Source organism: Poecilia mexicana, unplaced genomic scaffold, assembly GCF_051168715.1.
Source record: "Poecilia mexicana isolate PSO_F unplaced genomic scaffold, ASM5116871v1 scaffold_6, whole genome shotgun sequence".
Taxonomy (NCBI): domain Eukaryota; kingdom Metazoa; phylum Chordata; class Actinopteri; order Cyprinodontiformes; family Poeciliidae; genus Poecilia; species Poecilia mexicana.
The window spans coordinates 12,797,145-12,823,581 of record NW_028263375.1 but is presented as its reverse complement, the minus strand read 5'-3'; the positions used below and the strand labels follow the sequence as shown (position 1 = coordinate 12,823,581).

At 38.3% G+C, this 26,437-nt stretch overlaps 2 protein-coding genes across 2 annotated transcripts; one reads left to right on the top strand and one right to left on the bottom strand.

Moving 5' to 3' along the window:
- Positions 1–1,450: 1,450 nt before the first annotated feature.
- On the bottom strand, positions 1,451–9,432 carry malt3 (MALT paracaspase 3). The gene is made up of 15 exons (XM_015004434.2): positions 9,329–9,432; positions 9,105–9,163; positions 8,880–9,004; positions 7,752–7,890; positions 7,487–7,662; positions 7,221–7,317; positions 6,787–6,813; positions 6,489–6,692; positions 5,715–5,892; positions 5,544–5,618; positions 5,301–5,428; positions 3,711–3,860; positions 2,952–3,106; positions 2,272–2,388; positions 1,451–2,178 (listed from the first exon to the last, which is right to left on the bottom strand). The coding sequence occupies exons 2-15, from the start codon at positions 9,133–9,135 to the stop codon at positions 1,843–1,845; spliced, it is 1,938 nt and encodes a 645-aa protein (XP_014859920.1). The 5' UTR covers positions 9,136–9,163; positions 9,329–9,432; the 3' UTR covers positions 1,451–1,842.
- Positions 9,433–11,314: 1,882 nt separating this feature from the next.
- On the top strand, positions 11,315–26,436 carry alpk3a (alpha kinase 3a). Its single transcript, XM_015004429.2, has 14 exons — positions 11,315–11,476; positions 11,813–11,845; positions 12,186–12,307; positions 12,779–12,896; positions 13,980–15,288; positions 19,647–22,086; positions 22,275–22,422; positions 22,913–23,040; positions 23,128–23,163; positions 23,682–23,956; positions 24,035–24,123; positions 24,207–24,424; positions 24,522–24,570; positions 24,659–26,436. The coding sequence occupies exons 1-14, from the start codon at positions 11,337–11,339 to the stop codon at positions 24,975–24,977; spliced, it is 5,424 nt and encodes a 1,807-aa protein (XP_014859915.2). The 5' UTR covers positions 11,315–11,336; the 3' UTR covers positions 24,978–26,436.
- Position 26,437: the final 1 nt, after the last annotated feature.

Below are 26,437 nucleotides of genomic sequence, written 5' to 3'. Positions count from 1 at the left end.
CTGCTTTAATCATCTTCAATAGAAATTGTAGCTTTACTTCGACTCGCTTCTAGATGAAAGTAAAACTCGTTAATCTTTTGACGCTGTTACAAGATTTTGCAACTTTGGCTAGCTAATGATACATTTAGTAGCCAGATAAACGCCCAGACATTTCTCTTTCATGTGAATAATTGCGGTTAATAACTCAGAATATTGTTAATATTGTTAATAAATAATATTGTCAAATTATTTATTAACATAGGTAACATTGGTAATTATACCAAATAATTCGTCCTAAAATAATGACCTCTTTTTTTTGCAATAACTGATTTTGGCATTGAAATCATCCCCTTTTTATTGCCAAGGTCATGTAGGCAAAATTACTTTTGGCAAAAAAAATGACTTGGGCCATTTTGACGAACTGCAAGTTGATTTTTATCACAGTGCCTTGCGAAAAGTATTCATTTGAACTTTTTCACATTTTGTCTCATCTTTTTCTACAAATGCAAATTTTTTAATTGGGAAATTTATCTACTGGTAAACCATTATAGCTGTCTTACTATATTCATTGTCCTTATGTGAACCCTGCCTCGGTCTGCAGTTTTTTGCAACCTCTAAAAAAAACTGCAGGAGTTTACTCTATTCAGTTCCTTCCATCTTTTCATCAGCTCTGAGCAACTTCACTATATTTCTGCAAAAGCTAACATTTCTATAGCATAATGCACCATTGCATTTGAGTGCACAAAATTGTTAACAGATTTTCCCACCTGATCTGTGGACATCTGCAACTCCACTAGGGGGTGCAGTGAGCCTTTTTACTACTTCCTGGGATTAGGGAGATAAGCACATCTTTGTTTGGTTTGCAGTTGTGCAATACATTTCCCGTGCTTGAATCACTTGTTCAAAGCCTGGGAAATTCTTTTAAAACCCATCCCTGCTTTAAACCTCTCCACAACTTTATAACTTTGACCTTTCTATAGTGTGCCTTCTTCTTCATGATGTTGCTAATCCTCTAATGTTCCTTAATAAACCTTTAAAGCCATCTATAATAAACTTTATTTATGCTGAGTTTAAATTGCACACAAGTGGCTTATATTTACTAAGTGATTCCACAGGTTCTTATTTTGAGTAACAGAGGTTAGGGCAGATGACTAAAAATACTTCTCAGATTTCAATTTGGAGAAACTTTTCCATTTAAAATCCTAAGAAATGCATTAAAGTTATAAAGTTTAAGGTGTATGAAGATTTTTTTCAAGGCACAGTAATGTGGTCAAATGAACTCAAGACCTCCCTCATGAAATAAGCTTACCACACAGTATCCAAAAATGTACAAATTCCCTAATGAAAAACAAGTTTTGTTAACATATTTGACTTTCACATTTATTATCGTGTGGATTTTGTCAGGGAGAAATTAAATTCAGCTTACTTCTGTGGTTTAATTGTTCAAAAACAAACTGAATGAGAAATCTCCTTGTTAAAAGAAACTACAGCATTTATTCTTATGTTAAAACAAAAATAAAACTACATATCACAACATTTTCTAAAGTTCCACAATGCAGAGATTAAGGTAGTACTGTTTATGAGATAAATTATTAAAGTAATGTATTCCATAGGCCAGCCAGCTTGCCACTGAAATAAAAAGTGTTCTTCACAAGAAAAAAAAAATCAAAAATATTACAGTCATCTTTTAAATTTCTTTACATTTATATATTTTATCCATTTATGTTCTGCAATAAAAACAAACATAAGCAGAGTATAAATCTTCTCAGTCTACTTATTATCATCAAATTACAGACAAAATGCATTATCAAATACTGTAAAAAAAAAAAAGGAAAGAAAAGAAAAGAAAAAGCTTTACAGTATTTACTCAGATGGTTGGAAATCCAGCAGTTCATTCTCATCATTCTCTTCAGGTTCATTGCTCCATGTAGTTGGAGTTTTGGCAGCGCACTCTGCCTTTCTGGTGAAATGTCGATGCGGAGCAGCCAGATTCTGATGCTGCTGTGATTTGCTGTGTGATATGTTGCCCGTGGTTTGAGCTGTAGCACCGTTTGTTTTTTTGTCTCTCGTGTGATTCTCCCTGTACAGCTTACAGGACGCAACCAGAGGCTTTCCAATGTCCACCTGCCGGCTTTCTGTGTGCCGCACATTACTGTCCTTGTGAGTATAGTGTAGATCCACCTTGAGTACTACTGATTCCTATCAAAATGACAAAGGAATCACACTCATTGTAAAATAAATGAACAAAATGTTAACAGAAAGTGAAGAAAATATATATTAGTGACTACATACCTTCAGTTTCTGGAGAGAACAAAGTCTTAAAGTACAGTCAGGGTTAAGCGTTTCATTTAATAGTAGTGAGTCCATATCCTCCGAGCGACCTGGCCTGGAAAATATGTCTTCCGTTGGCTAAGAAATGAAACCATACAAATTTTGATTAATATTGCATGTGTTGAGCAACTACAACAAAAATATTTGCTCTACATCACCCCTGGCAAATTCAGAAAACAAACTAACCACACGATGGCAGTATAATACGAGATTACACATTCAGACAAATACATGTATTGCACAAGAGGAGTGTATGACACTGCTTTGATTTCCTGCTTTGTCATTGGTTGCACTATGCTGGAAGCCCATATTTGGAGAGGACTTCCTCAGACATGGAAGACGGGGGTGTTAGTGGTCATTATAGAGACTGGCAGCGGAAACCGACTACATTCCATCACGTCCAACGCGGAATATATGTAAATACAAGCTGCAGTTTTTGAATCCAATATTGACAAATATTTGTGATTGAAGGCAAGAAGGAAGTAATGTGTGTTTAAGATATAAATTTGTGCACACTGCACACCTTTTTATACTCTCTTTGTAAGCCATTTTCACCTTTCAGATCTGTGTATTTCCTGCTTTGATAACAGTAAAGTCTGAAATAAAATATCTGATTGTTTAAGCATAACGTAAATACTTACAGGGTTGCTACTTAGCGTGACAGTACAGTCCTGGGTTTGATCAGGCGTAGCCTTTATAGTCGCAAAAGCAACCAGTACATTGGAGAACAGAGCTGAGAAGCTGACTTCCACTTTCACACCGCATGGAAACGTCAGCTGCTTCTTTCGTGGTAGCTCTGAAAGAAGAAATGAAAACGTTTCTTGTATATATAAACAAAACAAATATATTCCTATTCAGACTTTTTTCCATTTAAAGAATGAAGATTTTATTTAGCAGAGCTACTGATTGCCTTTCTGTAATTTCAGCTAGCCAACTTAGGCAACACAATCATTTCTGATCAAGAAAAAATCTCACCCAGGTTGTGATATCAAAACTGAATTTCACAATGGGTAAAATTAGTTTTAAGTAAGTCTGACATGTTTAAAAATAGCCTCATTCTAAGTAAGAATGAAAATGGGTATTGAACCGTGAACTAGTTCCCTATTTTGATGTATCAAATACTATGACTAGCCTTTTTTTTTTTTTTTCAAATGGTATTGAAAATAACTTTAACCACAACCATTTCTCATGGGCTGTCACAGGCTGTGGCGTAGAAAGTATGAAGATCACTGAATGGTAGATTTACTCTTTTGAATTCATGGGGCACAAGTAGTAGGTAAACTGAGATTAGCTTTGAGGAAACTTATCTGCCAGGGTGTATTTGTATCTGGTATCAACAGCAACATTTTCTTAAGAACTTAAACAGAATAAAACACAGATGGGGACTTCTCCATACTCACCATTTGCCTGCCTCCAGCAAACATCTCGTAGGTGTAGTTCTCTTGTGTGACCTGCAGTTCGAACTTTATCTTTGAGGGATCGTGGTTCTTTCATGGTGTGTTTTATCTCTACTGCCTGCTTGCCAGTTACAAGAGGGTCTTTACCAACATCTGATTTAGAAGCAAGGAGAAAGTGTATGTTAGTAATGGCATAAAGCCAAAACTGACTCGTATTACTGTGCTGTAAAAAGTATTTTCTCCCTTACATGTTTCTTCCATATTTCTTTTTTTGTCAAACTTAACATGGGTTGGACTAATTTAAATGTCAACAAAAGACAACCTGCAACATTCGAATATTCTTAAAGCTATTTACAAAAAAATTGTGCGGAAGGACAAGACGGACATGAAGATTTTTGAAAAGTTTTACATCTAATGTAAAACTAACCCAGCATTTCAGAAAAATAACATAATATAGTATGACGCTTTCAAAACAAAAGAAACAAAGTGAAAAGTTCACTGTCTTACTCAAAGCATTTTACCTTGAAACTTAAATCAAATTATGATTATGCGACAAATACTTTTTAGCAGTTCAAAACATCAGGAGACTCTGAAATAATAAAATGTTTAAAAGGTTTTAGTGAAACGTTGATGTGTTTCTCTTCTGATCATGAGACTGGATGAGTTCTCCAAATCAGAAAGTGATGAATAGGTACGTTATGGAGGATATGATTCACATGAGCAAATTTGAGGAACTGGGGATATTTGAAAAATGTAATAATGTTCAAAATAACTGATTTGTCAAAATTGTAATTTTGGAAGTTATTCTGGACATTCAAACAATGGAGATATTTCAAAAGCTGACAGTTGTATAGAAAAAGCAGCACAAAATTGGGGAGAAATAAAAAAAAAAAGAGGATGTGCCTTTGTCTGTGGCTCCTAAAAAGATACATTTTACTGAGATAGTTTTCTAGCCAATCGCAAAAACAAATCTACATATTAGTTTGTCTAAATAAGTTCTCGAACACTTCAACACAGATTGCCATCAGCAGGGGTTCATGTCTCGCGTCTGCTGATTTCTGAGTGACCCCTTGAGAGTGGAGGCAGGGGTGGGGGGTGCCGAAACGGCAAAGCAGCTGTCTCGTTCCCCGCGGCTCTCAGGTTTCTTGGTGTTCTCTCGCCAACAGTGTGAATTTCCAAAGAATGAGGTCACATGCTACTGGTACCCCAAAAATGTGTTTCCCCAGAGCCCATCAAAAAAGACAAACATGCTTTCTCAGTGGGAGAATTTGATATCCTTACATCTGTGATCAGTTGACCACACCAAAAAATACCAAGTAAACAACATTAAAATGCAGTGCTAGGGGGTCATAAACCTTGTCTGTGCTTCAGGCAGCATATCAAAGGACAACCTGTTCCCTCCGGTGCTGTTTACACTGAATCTGTTGGGGCCATTACAAAATAACACTCAAAAAATGTAGCCAAATAGAAAAGTAGATAAAGTGTTAGATGCCATCATGTGCTAGACTGACATTTGCTTCTCCAAAAAGATTTAAAAAATAAAAATTTGAACTGATGCCAAAGGTATTTCTGTAGTACTTTTGAAACACTCACCTTCAGACACTCGCTCTAAGACATGCGTGACTTTGGCTTCCTGAAGAATATGCTTGTTCAGGTACTTTGTGAAGATGCCAGTACTCTTGCCCCCATCCTGGACCTCGTAGGCCTCAGCATCCTCGCATCTGAAAAGATTTACAAGGTGAATGTGAATCAAACAATAGTTTTCTTTGATCTTGCTTTGGTTTTCAGTGTCAACCATTTATTGTTTCAACATTATCTATATAAATTTATACATACGTGGCATAACCATACACTGTGTTCCCATTTGGTCTCAATGCCTTGATGACTGATGGTATACAACCCTGGTTGTACCTAAAGAACATTGTTTGAAAAAGTTCTGGTGAGCTTTTTAATTGATAGAACATTTTGTTTTCTCCTATGAAAATTGAAGTTGATCCGTACACATACCACTTTCTACAGGTGTCCAGCAGGATGACACTCATGGCAGTCTGCCTTTCTTGCATTTGACTCATGACCCTCTGAACACAAACGCAATTTTTGGTTTGGTACGGCTGTGGAGCGTCGACTGCGACCAAATAATTCCTCCCGGCATGCTCATACCCATGACCCGCATAATAGAAAAGGCCTGTTAAGTGAAAAGAAAATGTATTAAATTGGATCTCAAATCTGCTAATTTCATAATGAAGAGATTCTAAAGTCCCGGGGTGGAAAAAACTTAATATTACGTCACGGTCACAAAGAGAATCAAAAGGACAGCTGATGTCTTTTTTAAGACACAGATCACAGTAGCAAATAGTATTCTAGTGTGCCATGACCGTTTCCTTCTTGTTGCTATTTTATCATAGACACAATTTCTAACTATGCATCTATACTAGTGTTTCTCTTTCCACTGTTTAAGAATAGTATTCGCTTACTTCCCTTTTAACAACCAAAGCTACTTTTTGATACTAAATGCTGTAACACATCCTTAATAAATAAATAGTTTTTATAGTAATGAGTTGGGTTTTTTTTACTTCTGCCTAAATCAAGCCATTTATAAAAAAGTGATCTCATCTGCACACTTATATACACCTACACGATTATAAACAAGCCAATAGTTCAGGATCTATGAAAAACAGCACGGGACGTGAGAAGGGGAAGTTAAAAGCAGCATTTCACAACGGTGAGGTGCTTAATTCACACTGCTCAGCACGTAGCCAGTCTAGTCAAAAATAGACTCACCATAAACCCCCCTGTCAAGAAGCTGAATGAATTTGTCGATAGCAGCCATCATCTCCTGCCTGGTGAGGTCCAGCAGGGAAACAACCCTAAAGCCGAGCTGCTGCAGCAGGTTTCCCAGCTCGTGGACGTCCATGACGGGCGCCATCAAACCAGGGTGGGAGCTGTAATTCAAGTTGCCAATGAGAAGGGCGACCTTATCCGTGGCTGAAAGTGAGAATGGGATGAAGAAAGATCAAATTATAGCGCTACTTTTCTTTTTTACTGTGCATTAGAAATGGTCTCTTCCGCAAAACTGTACCTGTTAGTGGAGGCTGTTCAGGTTGCACTAAAACATTGAAAGAAAAGCAACACAAGATTAGCATTTGTGGAAAAAAAAAAAGAAATGAGCTGAAATAGTAGAACCATTTGTGGTTATTACTGCATTAAACAGAGTATGAACCATAAGCAGAAGAAATGTTGGTTTCACTTCACATCACTTTCCTGCTTTGTGTCTAAGGCTTGGACTAAGCGCTATTTGGAGACTAACAACTTCCTTTTTACTCTGTAGAAATGGGAAAGTACCTCTACCACAATGGCAAAAAACAAAGCCTTTCGGATAAATCAGCAGAACAGAAGGAGTATGAAGAAAATCTTGTGTACCTACAGTTTCTTTTACTCAGAAACAAAGGCAGTAATGCAGGAGGGAAGGGTAGAAATTAGGAAAATATGTTTACAGTTCTGTCTGAGACTTACCAACATTGATATCAACAGGCTCAGTCCATCTCTCTTCTAAGATGTTAGATATCGAGCACAGATAGGATCCGCCATCTTCTGCTGTTGCACCATCAATCTGTAAGATAAAAAAAAACATTTACCTTTATTTAAGCACACTTCCACATATGCAAATAAGAGATTTAATGAAAGAGTTTCTTAAACAGGTTGGTAAACGAGATTGGTATGACTTACCAAGCAATCGTTATCAGTAGCACAGTGAGCAAACATTTGCTATCTTGCCTCACCTGCAGTATATCACTGGTCTTGTCCAGCAGTGGCTGTCCATTTCTGTACCACTGGTAGTGTGGAGTGGGGATCCCAAAGGCAGCACAGCGAAGGCTGAGTTTTGTTCCCAGTTGAACTGTTTCTGGTTTGGGATTGATAGCAATGTGCGGCTCGCCCTGCCAGTCAACAGGCAAACCTGAAAAGTAAGAGGCAGAGATTGTTATACAGGTATGGAATTTGTCTTATGTGGAACATATGGCTGTATAAATTAAATGAGCATAATACCTGATTTATCAATGTCCAACACTTTCACCTTCACCCATTCGCTGAAGACGTAATTATGAAAGTGGTCATTGACTCGGCAGACATATCGCTGAGTTTTAGAAGCTCTTATAGTCAGGTCAGATTGAGTACCACCAGGCACCTGGGGAAAAAAACGCGTGTGAACACATTTTAGTGTTGTTAACTGAAATTGAAACTCTCAGTCATTTCAGCCCTTCTGCACACCAGTTAGATGGGGGGGGGGTGTTTTCTCCAACTTCTAATTGTTAACCACAAACGAACCACTTCAGATTGATGTACTAAGCTGTTGAGTACCCGTTTATTTCACTTAGAAGATGGTGATGAAATGTGGGGATAAATAAATTTAAATGATTAAAAACTTGCACACAATACAATTGTATGTGCTTTTCTGATGATTATATTCATCAGAAAAGCACATACAGTTGTATTGTGTGCAAGTTTTTATATGTAAAACTTGTTAGGTTGCACCTTTACCAGTTGTAAGACAAATTTCTGACAACTGGTGTAAATAAAGGTAATAAATGATCATTAAAATTAGTAGCGCATGATGCTCTCATAGTACCCTGTATGAAATGTGGCAGTAGGATTCAAAGTATCCCATTAAAATACATATACAAGCAATTAACTTGGATCTATCACAGATCTGTCAAATTTCATAAGTGCTGACCCAAATAAGCATGAGAAAATATTACATGTACAATTGAATTAAGCTGTGACTACTTATTCCCATAAGTCATGAAAATACTGAACTCTAAAGATACTCAATGGTACATGGACATACAAAATAGTTTGTTTCTGAAAAATAATTCGCAGGACCCGCCTCCTCCCATTTTCGTATCAACGCTGCAAGATATTTGTCATCTATTGATTTATATTAAAATGTTTAATTTTACAAATGAAAACATCAGATGCCAAACTGTGGGGCCTTGTTAAAGGTACGAATTGAAATTGTTCTACGAGTCGAACAGTGACAGGCGGCTCCATTTCTCCAAAACAACCAGACCAGTAAAACATTTGTGGAGCAAATGACCAACTCGAGATCTCCCGTCTCAGGAAAAAACAAACACGGAAATGTTCACCAGAGTTTAATGTTTCAATAAATCCCCTCACCTCCTTCTCATCTTCAGAGAACCACTGGTAGCTGAGAATGCCTTTGCCCTCGGCACGGACTCGCAGAGTCACTTTGTGGTTCACGGGTACGCACACGGAGACAGGGTGGCGCACAATGACGATTTCTGAAACAAATCACGACAGATCATCAGTCATCTGAAATCACACGCCGTTGTGATTGTTTTGACACGAATCGCACTGAACGGTGCGGTGGCAAATACAAACCTGTAATCATTATGGGGCAAGATCCGGTCATTTGTGCATTTTCCTCTTCTTACATCAGACTGTAAGAACAACACCGTAAAAAAAAAAGAGTATAAACACACAAAAAAGTACCTAACACATCCGGCTGAATCGCCCATAAACGTTCACTTCTCATTTCCAGTGAAGCAAGTTGTAAGTAACGTTTTAGTTATTTTTGATACGGTTTGTAATATTTCACTGCATACCTGCCGTCAGCCTCGGACCGGATGAGCAGTTCTCTGATCTCGCACAGAATGCGTTTTCCTGTCCTAAGTCTAAAAAACCTCTAATATATAAACTCCCTTTCCCGGAACAAGAGAAAGCGCACATACATTACCGTAATTGTACGATTAGAGCATTCAAAATGCAGGCTAAACGTTAAATTATGAACAAAAGCCCGTCAGAAACCTTTAGGTTTCGTTAGCTGTGAAATAAAATTCACCTTCATACTGGAAAAAATTGCATGATATGAACTCCAAGCTTTCCTAGATCAAAATTAAGCATGCAAAAGAAATTCAAAGGGAGCTTCATTTTGAGACTTTACGGTAGACGAGCGAGTTGGCTCCTTTTCCATGCAGCGCAAACCGCACACTGAGGTCACAGTAACAGAGATAGTTTAAGACACTCCCCCAAAGCTCGTCAAACTTAATGGAACAGAGATAATTTTTGTTTTAGCAGCAAATTCCAGATAGAATCACTCCAGCTTCCTTACCAATGAAATGATGGAAAACAGGCTTAAAACTTTCAATTTTTTTAAAAGAAAACTATTACACAACTTTCATCTACATCATAATATGAACAAAAAGAAAGCACAACAAATATTTCTAAACCTCGAAAATATGAGTATCAGTTTGGATGCATTAAGTAGGTATCCAAACTACATACATACTTGCCAATCTGTAATTTTTCTGTCTGTGTTTTGGAGAAAACAGATTTTTCAAAAGACCTTCATGTTGGTCATTTATGTTGTTTAACCAGTTAGAATTGTTTCCCAATACATTGTGAGGAGAAAACTGTCTAAATTAGATTTTAGTAAAAATCATATATGTTTCTAACCTTGTGTAATATCACATTTTGACAATGAAACAATCATACTTTTCAATCTGTAGAAATTCAGCAAAATTAATAATTCAAAATGTCCACACACCAAAGTAAAAAACAAAACAAAACATAAAACTGAGAAATAATTTAAAATAGTTATATTTTCCTTGTCTACACCGAATTTAACAAATCCAAACACTTCACAGTGCCATGGACTAGAAATAGTTTTATTGGAAATATGTGTCCAACAACACCTCCTCTCAGGGTCATATATATATTTATTGAGCAATTCGGTTATTGACTGATTTATTATTTTTAAGTCCTTCCCTGGTAATCTCTCTTGATGCGAGCTTGTATGGCAGGTGTTGTCCTTCAGTGATTCCCGAGAAAGACTTTGGATGTAAGCTTTTAACTCGCAGCAGCTGCATTTTGAACCTTATTCCACTGACATGGTCAAGTAATCCATTGCTTCAAGCCAGCAGAGTTGGATCCAAACAAAGCAACAACTTTTTTTCCTTGATGACTTTCAATCAAAAATTATCTCTAAGACAAAGTATATGTGGTTATGACTTTTGATTTTAATTTCTTTGTTTAGGCCAAAGCCTCGTTCTGGAAAATCTGATGTTCTTCTGCACCTATTTGTGGGCCTGCTATAAATAGGGCCCTCACTGGCAACACATGCATGTCTATGATAGGCGGTTACAGATTTTCCTCACACACTCTAGCCCCAAAGCAAAACCGACAACATCTCAATGGTAAGCTGGATAATGTAACCTTTTTCATAGAGACAAATGCTTTGCCTCTGCTTTTGTGACACAGAAGTCAATAAGCTGGTTTTATGTTTGTGCCTTAGCCACGAACGGTTCAACTTGATAGTGCATACTATTTATAACTCACTTCAATCCAAGAGCTTTGCTTGGTCAAAGGACGTTTAGTCTAAACTTTGTCTCTGAGTAAAAGGTTCTGTTAATATTATAAACTTACTTTATTTTCACCCACAGGTCCTTCAGCTGAAGAGGGTCTTTTTATTTCCCAGGGAACTTTTACATGGACAGCTCAGTTAATTTTGAGCCCCCCTTCTTTCCCCTCCTTCGTCGTATATTTTTTAACCACAGGCTTATATATCTGGGACTTTTTTCTATATACTTCTTTTGTTTATTGCCTTAGTGGACAATGACTTCCAGAAGGCCAATGACTCGCTCATTTTCTGGCAATGGGAGAACCAGCAGCTTCAGTGAAGAGGAAGGCAGCTCTTCCAATGGCCGATCTGAGAGCCGCAATACTTATCTGTCCAATGTTAGGCCTGAAAACAGGTAGGGGGACTTCTTTTATGATCCAAGTCTTTGTTTGTATTGCTGCTATCGCTGTAGTCTCTGAGTCAGACCGGTCAAGTTAAACAATCACTAAAACCTGCAGGAAGAAATGTAGGTGGAAATGTAAATAAACAGCAATGTTCAGCACAAGAATGTTATCAGACTGAGTACCTAAAGTGGCTGAACAAAACAAAAAGTTTCTGTTTTAAATTGCAAACTATCTAAGAGTTAAAGTGGTTCTTGTAGCTTTAGAGGAGCGTAGTTACAACAGGCCAGGTGAGTTAAGATGATTTTAATTATTCACTGACCCTCCTTCATTTGCCTCCTTCTGAATAGCTATTCAAGGTATTCTCACTACAGACCAGCGAGGTAATTCCCTATTTTAAAACATTCCTCCCGAGATCCCAACTAACATGTTAACCACAAAAACTGGTTTATCCCCAGAATGAAGCCAACGCGTTTTAACTGCCCAGTGTTCAGTTCAGTTGACACCTTTGTTTTGCTTGATCTCTCACACGTTTCTGTGTCTCCTTTTATTTTTACAACCTCGCCTCTACTAGACATTTTCATTAACATGTTGCTTAAGAGCGCTCCGTGAATGTACTGCACCGAGGTGGAGAGGTCGCTTTAATGAATGAAATTATGTGTAATGCTAATCTTCTGTTTTGAAGTGGGACACTGACCCTAATGTGGCCGTGTTTCCTTCTAGGAGCACTCTGTGCAGTGTTATGGCTCAGCTGACTGAGGACATACAGCCATCTTTTGAGACCACGCTGAAATCTAAGGCCGTGTCAGAAAACTGCAATGTGAAATTCACCTGCGTTGTATCAGGTAAGAGCCGCTTCCTCGTCTTGTCTGTACTTGTTGTTGGTTTTTGAGAAACTGAAACGTCTCAGGATGAAGAGATCAATACACAGAAACACACAGGATGTGACTAATATGGAAACAAAGGGCAGGATTTAACTCCTTGGGCTTTACATTAGCTACATCCTGAATTTAAAAGCACATAAGACTGGTTTGTTCGCGGTGTTTTTAACTGCAGGCAGATTGTTTGGGTGGGACCATCTGGCTGCAACAGCTGTTAAGTGTTTGACACATCAGCAACATGATGCAACAGACACGAAACATGCTGACTCTATTATTCATAGAGGCAATAACAAAGTAGATCCATGTTGTGTTTACTATGTAACCAAGTAGCTTTTCAGGAGAATATGCTGGCTGAATAAACAATTTCATATTTGTATTGCAGCACTTTGTGGTGTAAAGAGTTTAATCATTGTTTTTTGGTTTTTTTCAATATAGGTTACCCAGCTCCAGAACTGAAATGGTATAAGGACGACATGGAAATGGATCGCTACTGTGGACTCCCTAAATATGAAATCCACCGAAATGGGAAAACTCACACTCTTCATATTTACAAGTATGTCTAAGGAATTTGTCCAAATCATATAGAGTGCCAGTGAGTCAGATGTTTACATATACCCATCACTGCCATGAATCACATTTAATTCTGGACTTTTAATAATGTATTTCAATCATTCTTTTTCCTGGGTGGAATGATCAGACAACTGGCAGCTTGAATGTACTTAAAATTTTATATATGAATTTAATACGTGTTATATATATATTATATATATATGGTACACCTAATTTGAATAGACTGTTTTTTGGTCATCGTTTTAACATGATGACCATTAAAGAATCAGCAGCTACAAAAGTGATTCCCTGAAATGAGTCGCTGCCTGCATTAACAAGACAAGAATCCTTTGGGGAAAGCTCTTACAGAGACAAAGATTGAGTTCTTTGATCCATGTCAGAAGAATTATTTGTAGGAATCGAGGTGAAGCTTTCAAATCTAAGAACAGTGCGTCAGCTGTGAAGATTCATGGTGGCATCTTGCAGGGGATCTGTTTGGGCTGCCGGTGAGACAGGAGCATGACACAGTTCATCATCTTCATCATCCAACCTTTGGCTTAAGAGTTGAGACTTATACACAAGTGGGTGTTCCAACAGGACAATGGTCAGAAGTGGCTTTGGAATGAATATAGCAGACTAACACCAAGCTTCTGGAGCTGCCTCAACAAAATTACAAATATGTGGATTATACTGCCAATAACAGAAAACTAAATCATTTAAATGTGTTCTAATGTTTTTAATTAGAACAGTGGCCACTTATCAATCAAGAAACGTACCAGAAGATTGTTGATGATTCTAGAAAGATCTAGGTTTCTCCACAATTCACTGAGGGACATTTATCCAAATATTACTGGAATTGTATGTCTTTGAATTTTTAGACTTAAAAAAAACTTAACAATAGGATACCTAAATTCTGTTTTTAAAATGCATTAAAGCTGTTTATTGTCTCATAATTTCACCAAAAAAGAATGGGTTGAATGCACTAGATAAAGTCCAACACTAACATGACATTAATGTTGTAATCCCTGGATTCAGAGTGATGCAATGACAAATGTCAGAATATAAGAGCAGGATTTTCTTTTTGCAGCTGTACATTGGATGATGCAGCGATCTACCAGGTTTCAGCCAGCAATAGCAAAGGTATCGTCTCCTGCTCTGGAGTTTTGGAGGTCGGTACCATGAATGAGTACAAGATCCACCAGCGATTCTTTGCTAAACTCAAGCAGAAAGCAGAGAAGAAGAAAAGGGACATCGAGGAGAAAGGCAAGAAGGACAATAAAGAAAATATTAAAAAAGAAGACCAGCGAAGTAGCCCAGAGCATCCATCCAGGAAACGCTCTGTGCCACCACTGGAGGAGAAGGCAGTGGTGAACAACTCTGCCACAGCAGAGCAGCCTGGAGATGTAGCACAATCAAAGGCACTTATCGCAGAGGGCAAAGATGCAGGAGACATCGCCTCTGTAAGCAGTTCTTTGGAGAAGGAGGAGTCAGCAGAAACATTGGCTAAAAAGCGAATAAAGATGTCAAATGGTGTAGATATTGGGGACAACTCCAACATTAGTAAAAGCCATATGATGGGGAACGGAGGTGAAAATTCATACGACGGAGGAATCAGTTTGGCACAGTTTTTGGCAGAGACTATTCAGTCCCAGTCTGGTGAGGAAAGTCAGGAGGAGAAAGCCAAAGAGACGAGCATAGTTACCTTAAGAGATAATAAGGGAATTGATACTGAGGAGAAGATGGAAGAGCAGAACGAGCAAGAATGCATAAGTGAGAAAAGGAGACAAGAGGAAATAGTGATAGATAAAGAAAAGAAAATGGAAAACCAACCAGAGGCAGCGCACACAACAACTCACAGCAGACTCCAGAAGCCCAGTAGTTCAGAAGTCAAACATTACAGCAAGGGTCAAAAGGATCATGACCAGCATAACATTCATGCCTCCATATCCTCAATGCTGCACTCTGTTAAGGACTTCTTCTTTGGTAAGAGCAAGAAGGACTCTCACAATATCTCGCACACGGACATTGAAGATGAATATTTTGACCACTCGGCAGTTCTCCCTGAACCAGATATGCCTCCATCATTTCAGCTGCAAGCAGGGCATAGGTCTGAGGTCCTGGCAAATGATGTTGTACCAATGGAGACAGATAAGGCACCAGAACCCTCAGAAATTGTGAAGCAACAAGCAGCACCGGCAGAACCTATTCAATTTAACTGTGTAGACACAGATCTACTACGAGATCATAAACCAGTTTCTGAGATTGTGAATGAATCTGCAGGAAAGAGAATAGAAGAGGCTAATGAGACTGAAGAGGCCATGGAGGAATCTACAGAAGCAGAGAGGAGCAGTCCAGTGGAGAAAAAGTCATTGTCTGGGTTTCAACTTCACCCTGAGGTAAGTAGGACAGTCTCTCTAGGCAGCTAGCTGCCATTTCCAGATTAACAGTTGATTTCATCAAAGAAAGTTGAGCTGCACCATGTTCATTTCTTAACGTCAGGTTACCATGACACAGCATGCATATAGACATTTATGATCATTTGCTATTTTCCTCTCATATGTGAAAAAGTTAGACAATGCAATTACTTAATGGCATACAGTGTAATGTCACTGATATACTACAGATAAAGTGAGTCATCTATGAGTGAGCAGAGTTGAGAGTTTGTGTGTGTGTGTGGAGAGTGGAATAGGGAAGTTGTCACAAACTTGCTGTTGATGCGTGTGGGGGTGGGGGATATTGGACATCAAATCTGCACAGTGCGAGACAGCAGGTGAAATATCTTCGATGTTGGCCTTTCTGATTGGGACACTGGTGCGTCAGAGATTATGATGAAACATGAACATCTGAAACGGCTCTCACGTTACTTTGCTTGGCGGATGGCTGGGCAGGTTCGGCAAGGAGTCGTAGAGAGTCTAGGGGCAGGTTTCAGCATGAAAGGAGGGCCAGGTCACTGTGGTCAGATTCCTCGCTGACCCCCAACCACCTCCCTCTTTGGGTGTCCTAAAATAAACCTTTTCCTCATCCAGCTAAGACGGTGGTGGGCGGCAGTTCTTTACTCTGCTCATTTGAGAATTGTTTCACTTCTGAAGAAACATTGCTATATTTAAAGCGTGCGCTTTCTCAAATTATGTAGTCTGCTACGTTTGAAACACAATCACGCAAGTTCTTGCTGAGCTTAAGGTAAAGAAGCAAAGAGTGCTTTTTTAAAGCCTTTGACTGTACCTCATATCTGACTGTCTTAAAGTGCCGTGAAAATGTATTTGCCTTCATGCAGAATCTTTCATTAATGGAAAAAAGGCGTTGCAAACCAGTCTGGCTTTATGTGAAAAAATAATTGTCCTCTTGTTGTGTCATGAATTAACAAATCTTGGTTCAGTTTATCTAGCCACACCCAGAGCTGTAGAATCTAGAAATCACTTAAAGAGAACTTACTAATATAAGAAAAGGGGCTAAAAGATCTCAAAAGTCCCAATCAAAAGAAATTAAAAGAAAAAAGATAGTTACAAGCCTTTGGGACTCCAGGAAACCATGATGTTCATGGAAGAGTTGCAAGACCAAAACTGTCGCTGACCAAAAAAGGTCACAAAGGCGTGCCTCACATTCCTAAAAGAATATCATGATGATCTTTTAGGAATTTTTTTATGGAGATCTGGTGACCCAAAAGGTGAAGCTTTTTCAAAGATGTTTGTTGAGTTACATCTTGCATAAACTAGACCAGGATCTCTGCATAGATTTTGCATATTGTTCCTGTGCACACAAAGGGTTCTCCCTGGGTATTCCGGTTTCCTCTCATAGTCCAAAAAATATGCATGTAGGTATAAGGATGGCTGTTTTTCCTATGTATCAATATAAATAAATAGCAATTGTTGCTGCGCTCGGTGGCATAAGCAGTGACTAGTGGCAATTATTTTGTCATAAATGGCATTTTCTTCATAAATTCAATTGTCAATATACATTTACTTGTTGTCTCACTCAGGCTACTTAGGTTACCTGTGTCCTGTGAAAAAGGAAACTGAAGTAAATATGTTTATTCGCACAACTGCAAAGTCACTAGCATACGACTTCTATGATTGTGTCATCGGAAAGAGTTAAGTGTTTTTTTCTCAAATGGGTGTTGCAGTTATGCATACAGCAGTGTCGAAGCACTTAATTTGTACCGAATGTGACACCAGTTCCCTTTCCACAGAAAGCAGTCACTTCTTGTTTTCCTCACAGTCACTGTGAGCCAAGCATGTTGTCACGAGGAAACACGTGGCTGCTGAATGCCTTCTGTATAAAACTGAAACATGTGAACACCACAAGCAGGAACACCGAAAGCATTAAAAGACGATTGATGTCGATGCTTAAAGTGTTATGTGTGTTTCACCAGTTAATCTTTTAATGTTTGTCTGTCATAGTCAGGTTATGTTGCTCAACCTAGTGACGACAGAAGAAATATCTGTCAGCAGATTTTTTTGTTTTGGTTTTTTTATTACATAGATTTGTCATTCATTCACTGCACAGTACTTTGTGTAAACAGCACACCTTTGCCTACAATGTGGGGAATTCCTGTGTCTGACTTAATTGAGCGTGCAAGGACTTCTAAACTCTGCTGCAGTTCTTTTGGGTGGTGGTGCTTCTGTTTTGTTTTGTTTGAATTTGTTGAAGTTAGAGCTGTGAACTTTTGATTAATGATTAAAAGTAGTTGGAGTAAACAAAAACTTCTGAATCCAGATTTCTAGACATGCTATTGGACCTTTCCATATGTACACACGTTTGGTTTCAACTACCTTACATGTGACATGAGGTTAGTGTCCTAAAATAAACTGACAGCTAATAAAACTTAATACTTTATTGACTTTTGAAAGTCACTTTTTTGTTCTCTTCATTGTTTAACAACTGATAAGCTTTATGAAATGACCAAAGAGTTGTGCCTGTCTGCTTGGTTTTATATGCTGGCATTGTAATACGAAGTCTGCCAGGAACTGTCATTGTCAGTACTTCTGTTGATTTACAACAGAAATACTTGTCTGGGTCTAAATGTGTCACACTATCAAAGGTCAGTGCTGTAAGTTCTTTTTAATGAGCTTCTTAAAAATATTATGATCCCACAACTTGGCTCAGAAATGTTTTAATGAAGGTGTCTGTTTACCGCCTATGCATTTATACAGCATGAGTAAGCTATTTCGAAATATGTCTTCAAAAATCCAATCTCATTGTCATAATTAATATCAAGAATAACTTGATTATCTTGCTATGAAGCTATCACAATCCTATTTAAAAATAAAAATCATGAAATGTATGGGATTAAGAACATTAAATTAAACAACAGCTATTAAAAATAATTAGGAACTAATGAAGTCCTAAATCTTACAGAGATTATATTATATTAAGAAAACCACAATGCAAATATAAAAACAAGACACAACTACCCTAATTACTAATTCAATAACATACAACTACAAATTAGTTGATGTTTTGCGACAAGAAATTGAACAAATAAAAATGCTATCTAGACTCATTAAAGATTTGACATTTGTATACATCTTACTGGTCTCTCAGGATCCTGAAGAAAAGTATTTTCTGGTCTAATTTTAAGTTTTATCCCTATTTTATTCTGAGAGTGAAAAGGAAAATGAACCAAGATTAGGAGCCAGCTTTGCTCTGTCAGCTTTTTCACCACTAACATAAAACTGAAGAGTACCTAACTTTTACAAGACCACATGTTCTGTCTCTTACTGAACGAGCTTGTAGGGCTGCATCCGTGGTTAACACCTATGTTTTTCTCTGAAAGTCAACTTTTTCGTCAGCAGCACTTTCTTGTCTTAGGTTATTCTAATACCTGCAGGCTGTCAGTTCTGTTGTGTTCCAGTTTCTTAGATGGCCAGGTTCCTCAATTTGCATCACTTATGTAACATTGCTTAAAAATAGAACAGAATAATGCTGAGCATATATCCAAGTAGTCAAGAAAAGCTTGACTACTTGCTGGAGCTGCACTCAAACATAAGCAGATGCAGCAGCATACGATGTGAAGAAAAGCAATGATCACAGCGAAATATAAAGGGTGTATCAGAGGTCTTCGACCCAGTCGGATAAACCTTTTTGGGATGAGTTCAAACTGAGCTGCTCACTAAGATTGTAAGGTTCTTAGGTGAGGGAGACATCACAGGGGACCAAAGCAAGTTGTTTGGATTTTGGAGAAACCTCAGCCAGTTCATAAATATAAAGCTTGAATGCACTGCCTTATACACTGTTTATTTAGAGGAGAATAATCCTTTTTTTTTTTTTTACTTTAACATCAGTACAGCCTTTCTATCCTTGTTGTCTCTGAGAGATGTTTCATCCATACAGCAAAAACCACAGCTCTTTCTATTTTACTGTTCTTAAAACAAGCATTGCTGATGTTTTTCTTGTCCTGCTTTTGATTTGACCTGACATTTTTTTTTTATCTGCTACCTGTTTGCTGCCACCCACTAACTGGTCTTGTCCAGACTAGCAAAATAATATGGGTAATATCCTAAGAACTTTGATATATATATAGGGAATAAAAAAAAGAAAAAATATATTTTTTGTTAGCTCTATGGGTAGTAAGGATATTTTGAAGAGACTGAGAAAAAAAAGCAGGTCTTGCATGCATGTAGTATAATAGGTGTTTGTATGTAGTACAGCAAGTAAATTCTGTTTCAATTATGGTTAAAAAAAAGTAGATTATGTGAAAGACTATTGGAGGGTATGTAGAATTAACACTATTACTTTTTTATTCATCTTCTAACAGGAAGGAAAGAAAGACTCAGAAATAGTTTCAGTCCTAAAAGAAGAGCTACCAAAACATCAGGGGACAGATCGCCCGCTTGCTCTTCAAAAGCCTAATCCAGATTCTGGAAGAGAAGACTCTTTATCTCAAAAAGATAAAGAACACTCCCTTCTACCCGCCCTTCTTAAGGTAGAAGATTACTGCACGTTACCTCAAAGTGTTATCTCATTAACAGAAAACCATAACCCTGGAGTAGCACTTACGGAAACTTTAGAAAAGGAGGAGGTCAGTGTTCTTAATGTGGACAAAGAAACGCCTGACATTCAAGAGTATCACTCCTCCCACAGGCTATCTAAGGAAGAGAAAGCTGAAGTGAAATCAAACAAACAATCCTACTTGGATATAAACAAACCTGAGATTACAAATATATCAGCCTGTTCTCCAGAAGACAGAATCAAGCAGTGTGAATCTGAAACACCGAATAGGGTCCCGCCTGCTCTTCCTGCCACGGTAGCTTACAGTACAGAGAAAGATCATCTAAAAGAAGAGGCCAAATGCGCTTCGCTAATTCAAGAAGATAATGTTGCATATCCGCCCTCTGAAGACCCACAATGTTTAGAAATGGGTGACCTAAAAAGTCAAAGTGAACAAGCCACTGTGGCTGCAGAAGACCACCAATGTAAAACCGTACCCAGTTTAAATTTCGAGGAGATATGTGAGGTAAAAGAGAAATACAGTTCTGCCTCACGGGATGATGCGAAAATGAATTGGTGCAACAGCTTAAAAACACAAGAGCAATTGTCTCTACAAGTTGATAATAGAGAAGTGAAGAGTGAAAGTTCACAGCTAGAGTCAATAAAAGACACAAGACTGGATGACGAAGAGATGAGCGAACCAAAAACACTTGGAGTAACAGAAGACAATGCAAATAACACTTACGCTCTAGAGGAACACAGTAAAACTTCTTATGGAAAAAGCAACGATTTAAATTGGAGTACTGAGCATGATTGTAGCACGGTAAATATCCCATCAATCCAAATATCTACCACTGAAGACATCCCAGATATCAAACTGCCTGTGCCAGAGACGAACATGAGCGAAGAATTTATAATTCCAACCATCAATACAATGGAACCTGATCTGAAAGAGTGCACTCTGCCTCTAAGTATTTTGGCTCAAAACAAGCCAGGCTTAAATGATTTGCAAAAACATGATGCAACTCATGAGTCAAAGACAGGAATCCAAGAGAGAGTGGTTGATTTCCCAGGCACAGCCCCCACGCAGAGAGGAATGCAGCATACCGATGACCTCTCACCTACAGAAAAGTTAAAGGAAGTTGCTCAAGAAATGCACAAACACCAAAGCAGTCCGCAGCTCCCTCTCATGGAATATACTTCAATTCCTGTTATAAATGTTTCCTGCAGTGATGATCTGGAGAGTAATGCATTGGGTATCAGCAGTGTTTGTGGGACAGAAAAGGCTTTTGAAACTCAAACAGAGACTCTCTTTGTGGTTCCACCAATATCAGTCTCTTGTCATGAAAGCGAAGCTGAGCTTAAACCACCTGCTCCCACCAAGATGACAGAAACCGAAACTTCAGCTAGCACACCAAAGGGAACAAAGCAAGGTGTAGCTGAAAACCTGAGCGAGAGGCCTGAAATACCTAAAAGAAAAAAAGACTTAAAGGAAATCTCTGATAAGAGTCTAAAAGAGAACACACCAAGTATGGTTGGAGAAACTCCAATGTCAAAAGTTGGTGGCAGTATGCCAACTTTTAGTAAACCAACAGATGACAACATTGTTCCTGAATCACTGAAGCAAAAGTCCCCAAAAGACGCCAAAAGAGAGAGTTCTGTTGAGGATTTTCTTAAAAATAGACCATCTGTTGAAAGACTAAGCTCCAAGCCCCCAACATACCCATCTTTAAGTCCATCCAGTCTACGCAAATTTATGTCCAAAGCAGCTCCAGACTTGGACAACGAGACCACGGCCAATGTCCCTGCAATCTCTGTGGAAGATCGACAAAGTGACAAAGCAGATGAAGATTTCAGTGGGGGGTCGACGCCAACATCATCTCTCTCCTGTGAGAGCAGCCCCCGGCTTAAGCGCCGGGATAGCCTGACGCTTATACGTTCTGCCACCCCCGAGGAGTTGGCCTCTGGAGCTCGGCGCAAAATCTTTATCCCAAAAAGAGAAGAAGAATTGGAGGGAGCAGTGTTTAGTGTGCTAGAGGGCAAGAAGGAAAGCCCCTACATGTCACCAAGCCAGGCTCGCAGAGCTGCATTGCTACAAGCCTCCACGGGACAGAAGACCCCACCAATGGAGAGGCGCTCTCCACTGATGAGTCGCAGAAAGGCTACGTTGGAAGTGCCAAAGGTTGTGGAGGAGACTCCCACCTTAGAACTAACCAGCAATAAGGTAGAGGACAAACCAGCTGGAAAGAAGACAGATCCTTTGAAAGGTAAACAATCAATAATCATTCATTATCTTGTCCTAGAAAAAGGTATAGCTATCTAGAAAGAGCTTTAGGTCAACTTGTTTTTCAGAATTTAACATTCAATAAAATATGTCCTGGGAAGAAAATCCCCAATAAGGTTTTTGCATACTTTTACAGTGTTTATTGATTTTAAGTACACCGTTTCTCACCAGCTCCCCAAGTAATCCGCAAGATCAGAGGAGAGCCCTTCCCAGATGCTTCTGGACACCTGAAACTGTGGTGTCAGTTCTTCAATGTGCTTAGTGACTCCACCATTAAGTGGTTCAAGGATGAGGAAGAAATACTAGAGATGAAGAGAAGGTAACCCCCCCCCCCACCCACAGATCTTTCAGCACAGATCAAACCACAAACATTTTTATACATACTAAGAATAAATTAAAGACTCAAACTGAATTTTAATTCAACTATTCACTATTATTTGCACAATGCTATCTTTGACAATCAAAAGCTGGACAAGTTGTCAAATCAAGACAATTAGGAAATAAGTATTATTTTGACCCCCGTCCCCAGGGTCCTCTGTCATCCTCATAGTTGACCAGCTCATGTGACTGTGAATCCCACAGCCACGGCACAGAGAGGTGATTCTCTGGCTAGACACATAAACTGTAATCTGACACAATATTTTCCGGTCTCATGGGTCCATTATAAAGTCTATATATGTGCTACCGGTTGCTGTGTCAGCAGACTGCTTCCACATAACGTGACTTTCTTACTTAGAGTGACACCTTGTGGATTTTTGATGAATTTGAATGTAAACCTAACGAGGCTCTCTTTCGTTTTTCTCTCTTAGTGGAGGAGATGAAAGCCAAGTGGCTCTGGCAATTGTGCATGCATCAAGCCAAGACTGCGGAGTATATGGGTGTACAATCAGTAATGAATATGGGACCGACACAACTGACTTTTTGCTCAGTGAAGAAAGTAAGAAAAGCAATCCATTGATTAAATTATACAATTCAATTTAATTAAAAAATATTTTATGTCCATTTTTTTTGTTTTGTTTTGCAGTTCTGTCTGAATTCTTACTCAAGGAGGACTTGGAAGGTACTTTTCATTGCTATGTGCCATAACTGCTTCTTAAATCTATATTTAAAAAAGAAAAAAAAAAAACTTTTTTTTTTTTAACCTAACCCTGCTGTAAGCCCATCTGTGTTCCTTGGTCTTCATGAGGCTGTTTGTTCACTAATGTCCTCCAACAAACTTCTGTGGCTCTAACAGAGGGTCACAGATGATTATACTGAGATTAAAATACACACAGGGGGGACTCAGTTTACTAAAAATGTAACTACAGAATTTTATAGTCTACTGGCTTTCATATAGGTGTAGTCAAGTAGAAAGGGGTGATTAGAAATAGCCTAAACTCTTCAGATTTGGAGTTGCAAAATATTTTTTAAAGCAATATATCCTTTTCCCATCACTGAACAGTTATCAAACTGGTTGGTTTATTAAATAAAATCCCATTAAAATACACTGATGCATTGTTGTTGTATTGAAACAAAATGTTAAAACATTGAATAGATTTGCAAGGGGTGATAAAGCACTCCCCTCTATATTTTCTCCAGTTGGAGAGGAGATCGAGATGACCCCACTGGTGTACACCAAAGGCCTGGCAGACAGCGGCACCTGGGGGGAAAAGTACTTTGGTCGCATTTTTACCGAGACTGTCCACATTGGGGAGGGCTGCACTCACAAAGCCAGCAGGGTGAAGGTTATCTATGGCCTGGATCCCATCTTTGAGTCTGGAACCACCTGTATCATTAAAATTCGAAATCCCATCGCTTACGGGACCAAACAGGAGAGCACCCTTGCAGAGAGAAATTTGGACATTGCAAAGCAAGTGAGTGCAATTCAAGCTGCAATCAGACAAATCTAAGCAAAACGTAGTAAACAACTTTTTTTTCTTTTTTTTTTAAAGGAGTGTAAAGTCCAAGACATGATCCGAGAATACTGTAAAATATTTGCAGCTGAAGCGAGAGTAAATGAAAACTTTGGCTTTTCATTAGAGTAAGTACTGCTTATTCAACTGAAGCATAAAACTATAATGCACTACTTTTGATAACCCTAATGACATATCTTGGTTCTTGCAGAGTTATCCCTCGGTATCTAATTCACCGCCCTGCAAACTCTGTGCCGTATGCCACAGTGGAGACTGATCTTACAGGAGACTTTGGGAAATATTGTACCATAGATCTCAAAGGCAAGCTGTTCTCACAAAACATTTCAGAGCTGGATCAGAAATGCTGCACCTTTCAGCACTGGATCCACCAGTGGACACATGGAAATTTGCTGGTCACTCAACTGGAAGGTAAGCCACACATATAAAGTTATTAACGAAAAAGTGATCAATGATGCAATTTGTGATTAATGCAACAAGATTTATTGACATTGTTTTATTTTTGTAGGTGTTGAAACAAAAATTACAAATATTAAAGTTGCCACCAAGTCGAAAGGGTTTGTATCTCCCTCTCAATATGCAGATGTTTCTGATTGCTTGCCTCGAAACCAAAATGCAAAACCAGATTTTCCTCCCGTGTTTCAGATATCAAGGACTAACTGAATGCGGCTCCCCAGAAGTGTTTGACCAGTTCGTGATGCATCATCAATGCAACTACTACTGTGGACTCCTTGGGCTTCGAGCGCTCAAAACAGATCCGCAACAACCGGCCAAGATAAAGGGCTCCAGAAGCCCCCTGCTCAACCGAAAGCTAGGCTCCAACAGCCCACAGTTGCAGAAAAAAGGGCAAAGCCCACAGTTGTCTAGAAAGAGCAACGTTAGCCCAAAAATAGCCAGAAAAGCTCAAGAAACTTATAATAGTAACTCAGATGAGAAACAAAAGCCCACAGAAAGTCTTTCCTGAGGTAGGAAACAAGACTTTCATTTGATTCCATCACAATGAATCATGAGATGTGCGATCCGTCTCTAGTTCCAGGTTTAAAAAAAAACAAGGACCTTAAAAGGCTTAGCACACCAAGAGTTATTAAATCCTGCTTATGAAGAAACTTGGGAATCCCCTAAATATCCCAACTTTGAAGATATTCCTTGCCTTTATTTCATAAGTCAAAGGTGCAATACAACAGAGTCTTTTCCTGTTAAGAATCTCAAGGAAACTGTTGTAACCATTAAAGTAAATATTTTTCAGACAGTTCCCCAAGAGTCTTAGCTTCTTAGTGAGTGGAAAGAATAGTGTGTCCAAGCAAAACTCTGCCAAGTAATACAGCAAAGAGGTATTTAAAATGAAAAGTCTAAGTTGTACTGTACCTGACCGCAGCCACTGAATGTGTATGTATTATTACTGAGTGTGTACATCTGTGATGTAGATTATATAGAGAAAAAAGTATTAGTACACTTAAAGCTGCCATTGCATCTTGTTGAATTTCTTTACACACCAAAGTCCAACACACGCTGTGGAAAATCAGCATTACATTAAAGGTTTCATTGGGCACTTTGCTTTTGGCTTTGTAATTACTATATATATGTATATATATATATATATAGTCTATTTATTACAAGTCAGTATGTTTCATCACTTTTTGCAGAATTTGAGGTCATGTTTTTTGTAAATTGATCTGCAAATCAATATGTTTGAATGCAACACAATCCCAGTGAATGTTCAGAAAATCATATTCTCCACATTTATGAGGACTGTTGTGAAAAATTTATGAAATGTGTTGAAATAAATCCACATTTCATTGTGATAGCATAATTGTTTTAACAAAATCCCTGATATGTTGTTGCAATTAAAGCAGAATTTATTTTTATTTTTTTTACAAATCATTACCCGTAGTGCCAATAGGTGTAAAAAGGTGCTGTATTAGCTTAACTTGTGAACTGTAGCGGAATAATAAAGTAGCAACAAAATAGCAGAAATAATTTTTAAGAACCCTTTGATTCCTGTTCCTGTATTTTATCCTAAACAATAAGATTTACTAGAAAAGGGAAGCTAGAAATTTGACCAATTTTTAGCAAAAGCCTTTTCTTTAGAATTGACATAAAAATAGAGATGTGCAGGAATTTCTGGAACAGGTTCAGTGCTAATGATTAATGAAGTTTCAAATTTCAAAGTATTTCTTCATACTGCATGAATCTGTAATACTTCCAGAAAGCACAGCACCTGGGGAATTTTTTTAAATGAGGCAAAATATTGTCTTTATGTGTACATATAAAGGATAAACTCTAACATCTGTGTGAAGAAAAATTAAATATTATTGAGGGGAAAGATGTAGAAAACTGACTGTTTGCACTGAGTGCTCTCTTAGGTATGTTACAGAATGTCGGCTGATGTATTTTTTTCTTTTTTAAATAAATGAATAAAATCAT

Bases quoted from the DNA above. Each gene is read 5' to 3' on its own strand.
- malt3 (XM_015004434.2), bottom strand. From the start codon at position 9,135: ATGACCGGATCTTGCCCCATAATGATTACAG. The intron at 7,891-8,879 runs GTGAGGGGATTT...TTTTTTCCCCAG, and splicing joins TCTCTGAAGATGAGAAGGAG to GTGCCTGGTGGTACTCAATC. The intron at 5,429-5,543 runs GTATGTATAAAT...AAATCTTTTCAG, and splicing joins ACAGTGTATGGTTATGCCAC to ATGCGAGGATGCTGAGGCCT.
- alpk3a (XM_015004429.2), top strand. From the start codon at position 11,337: ATGACTTCCAGAAGGCCAATGACTCGCTCATTTTCTGGCAATGGGAGA. The intron at 11,846-12,185 runs GTAATTCCCTAT...GTTTCCTTCTAG, and splicing joins TCTCACTACAGACCAGCGAG to GAGCACTCTGTGCAGTGTTA. The intron at 23,957-24,034 runs GTGAGTGCAATT...TTTTTTTTAAAG, and splicing joins ATTTGGACATTGCAAAGCAA to GAGTGTAAAGTCCAAGACAT.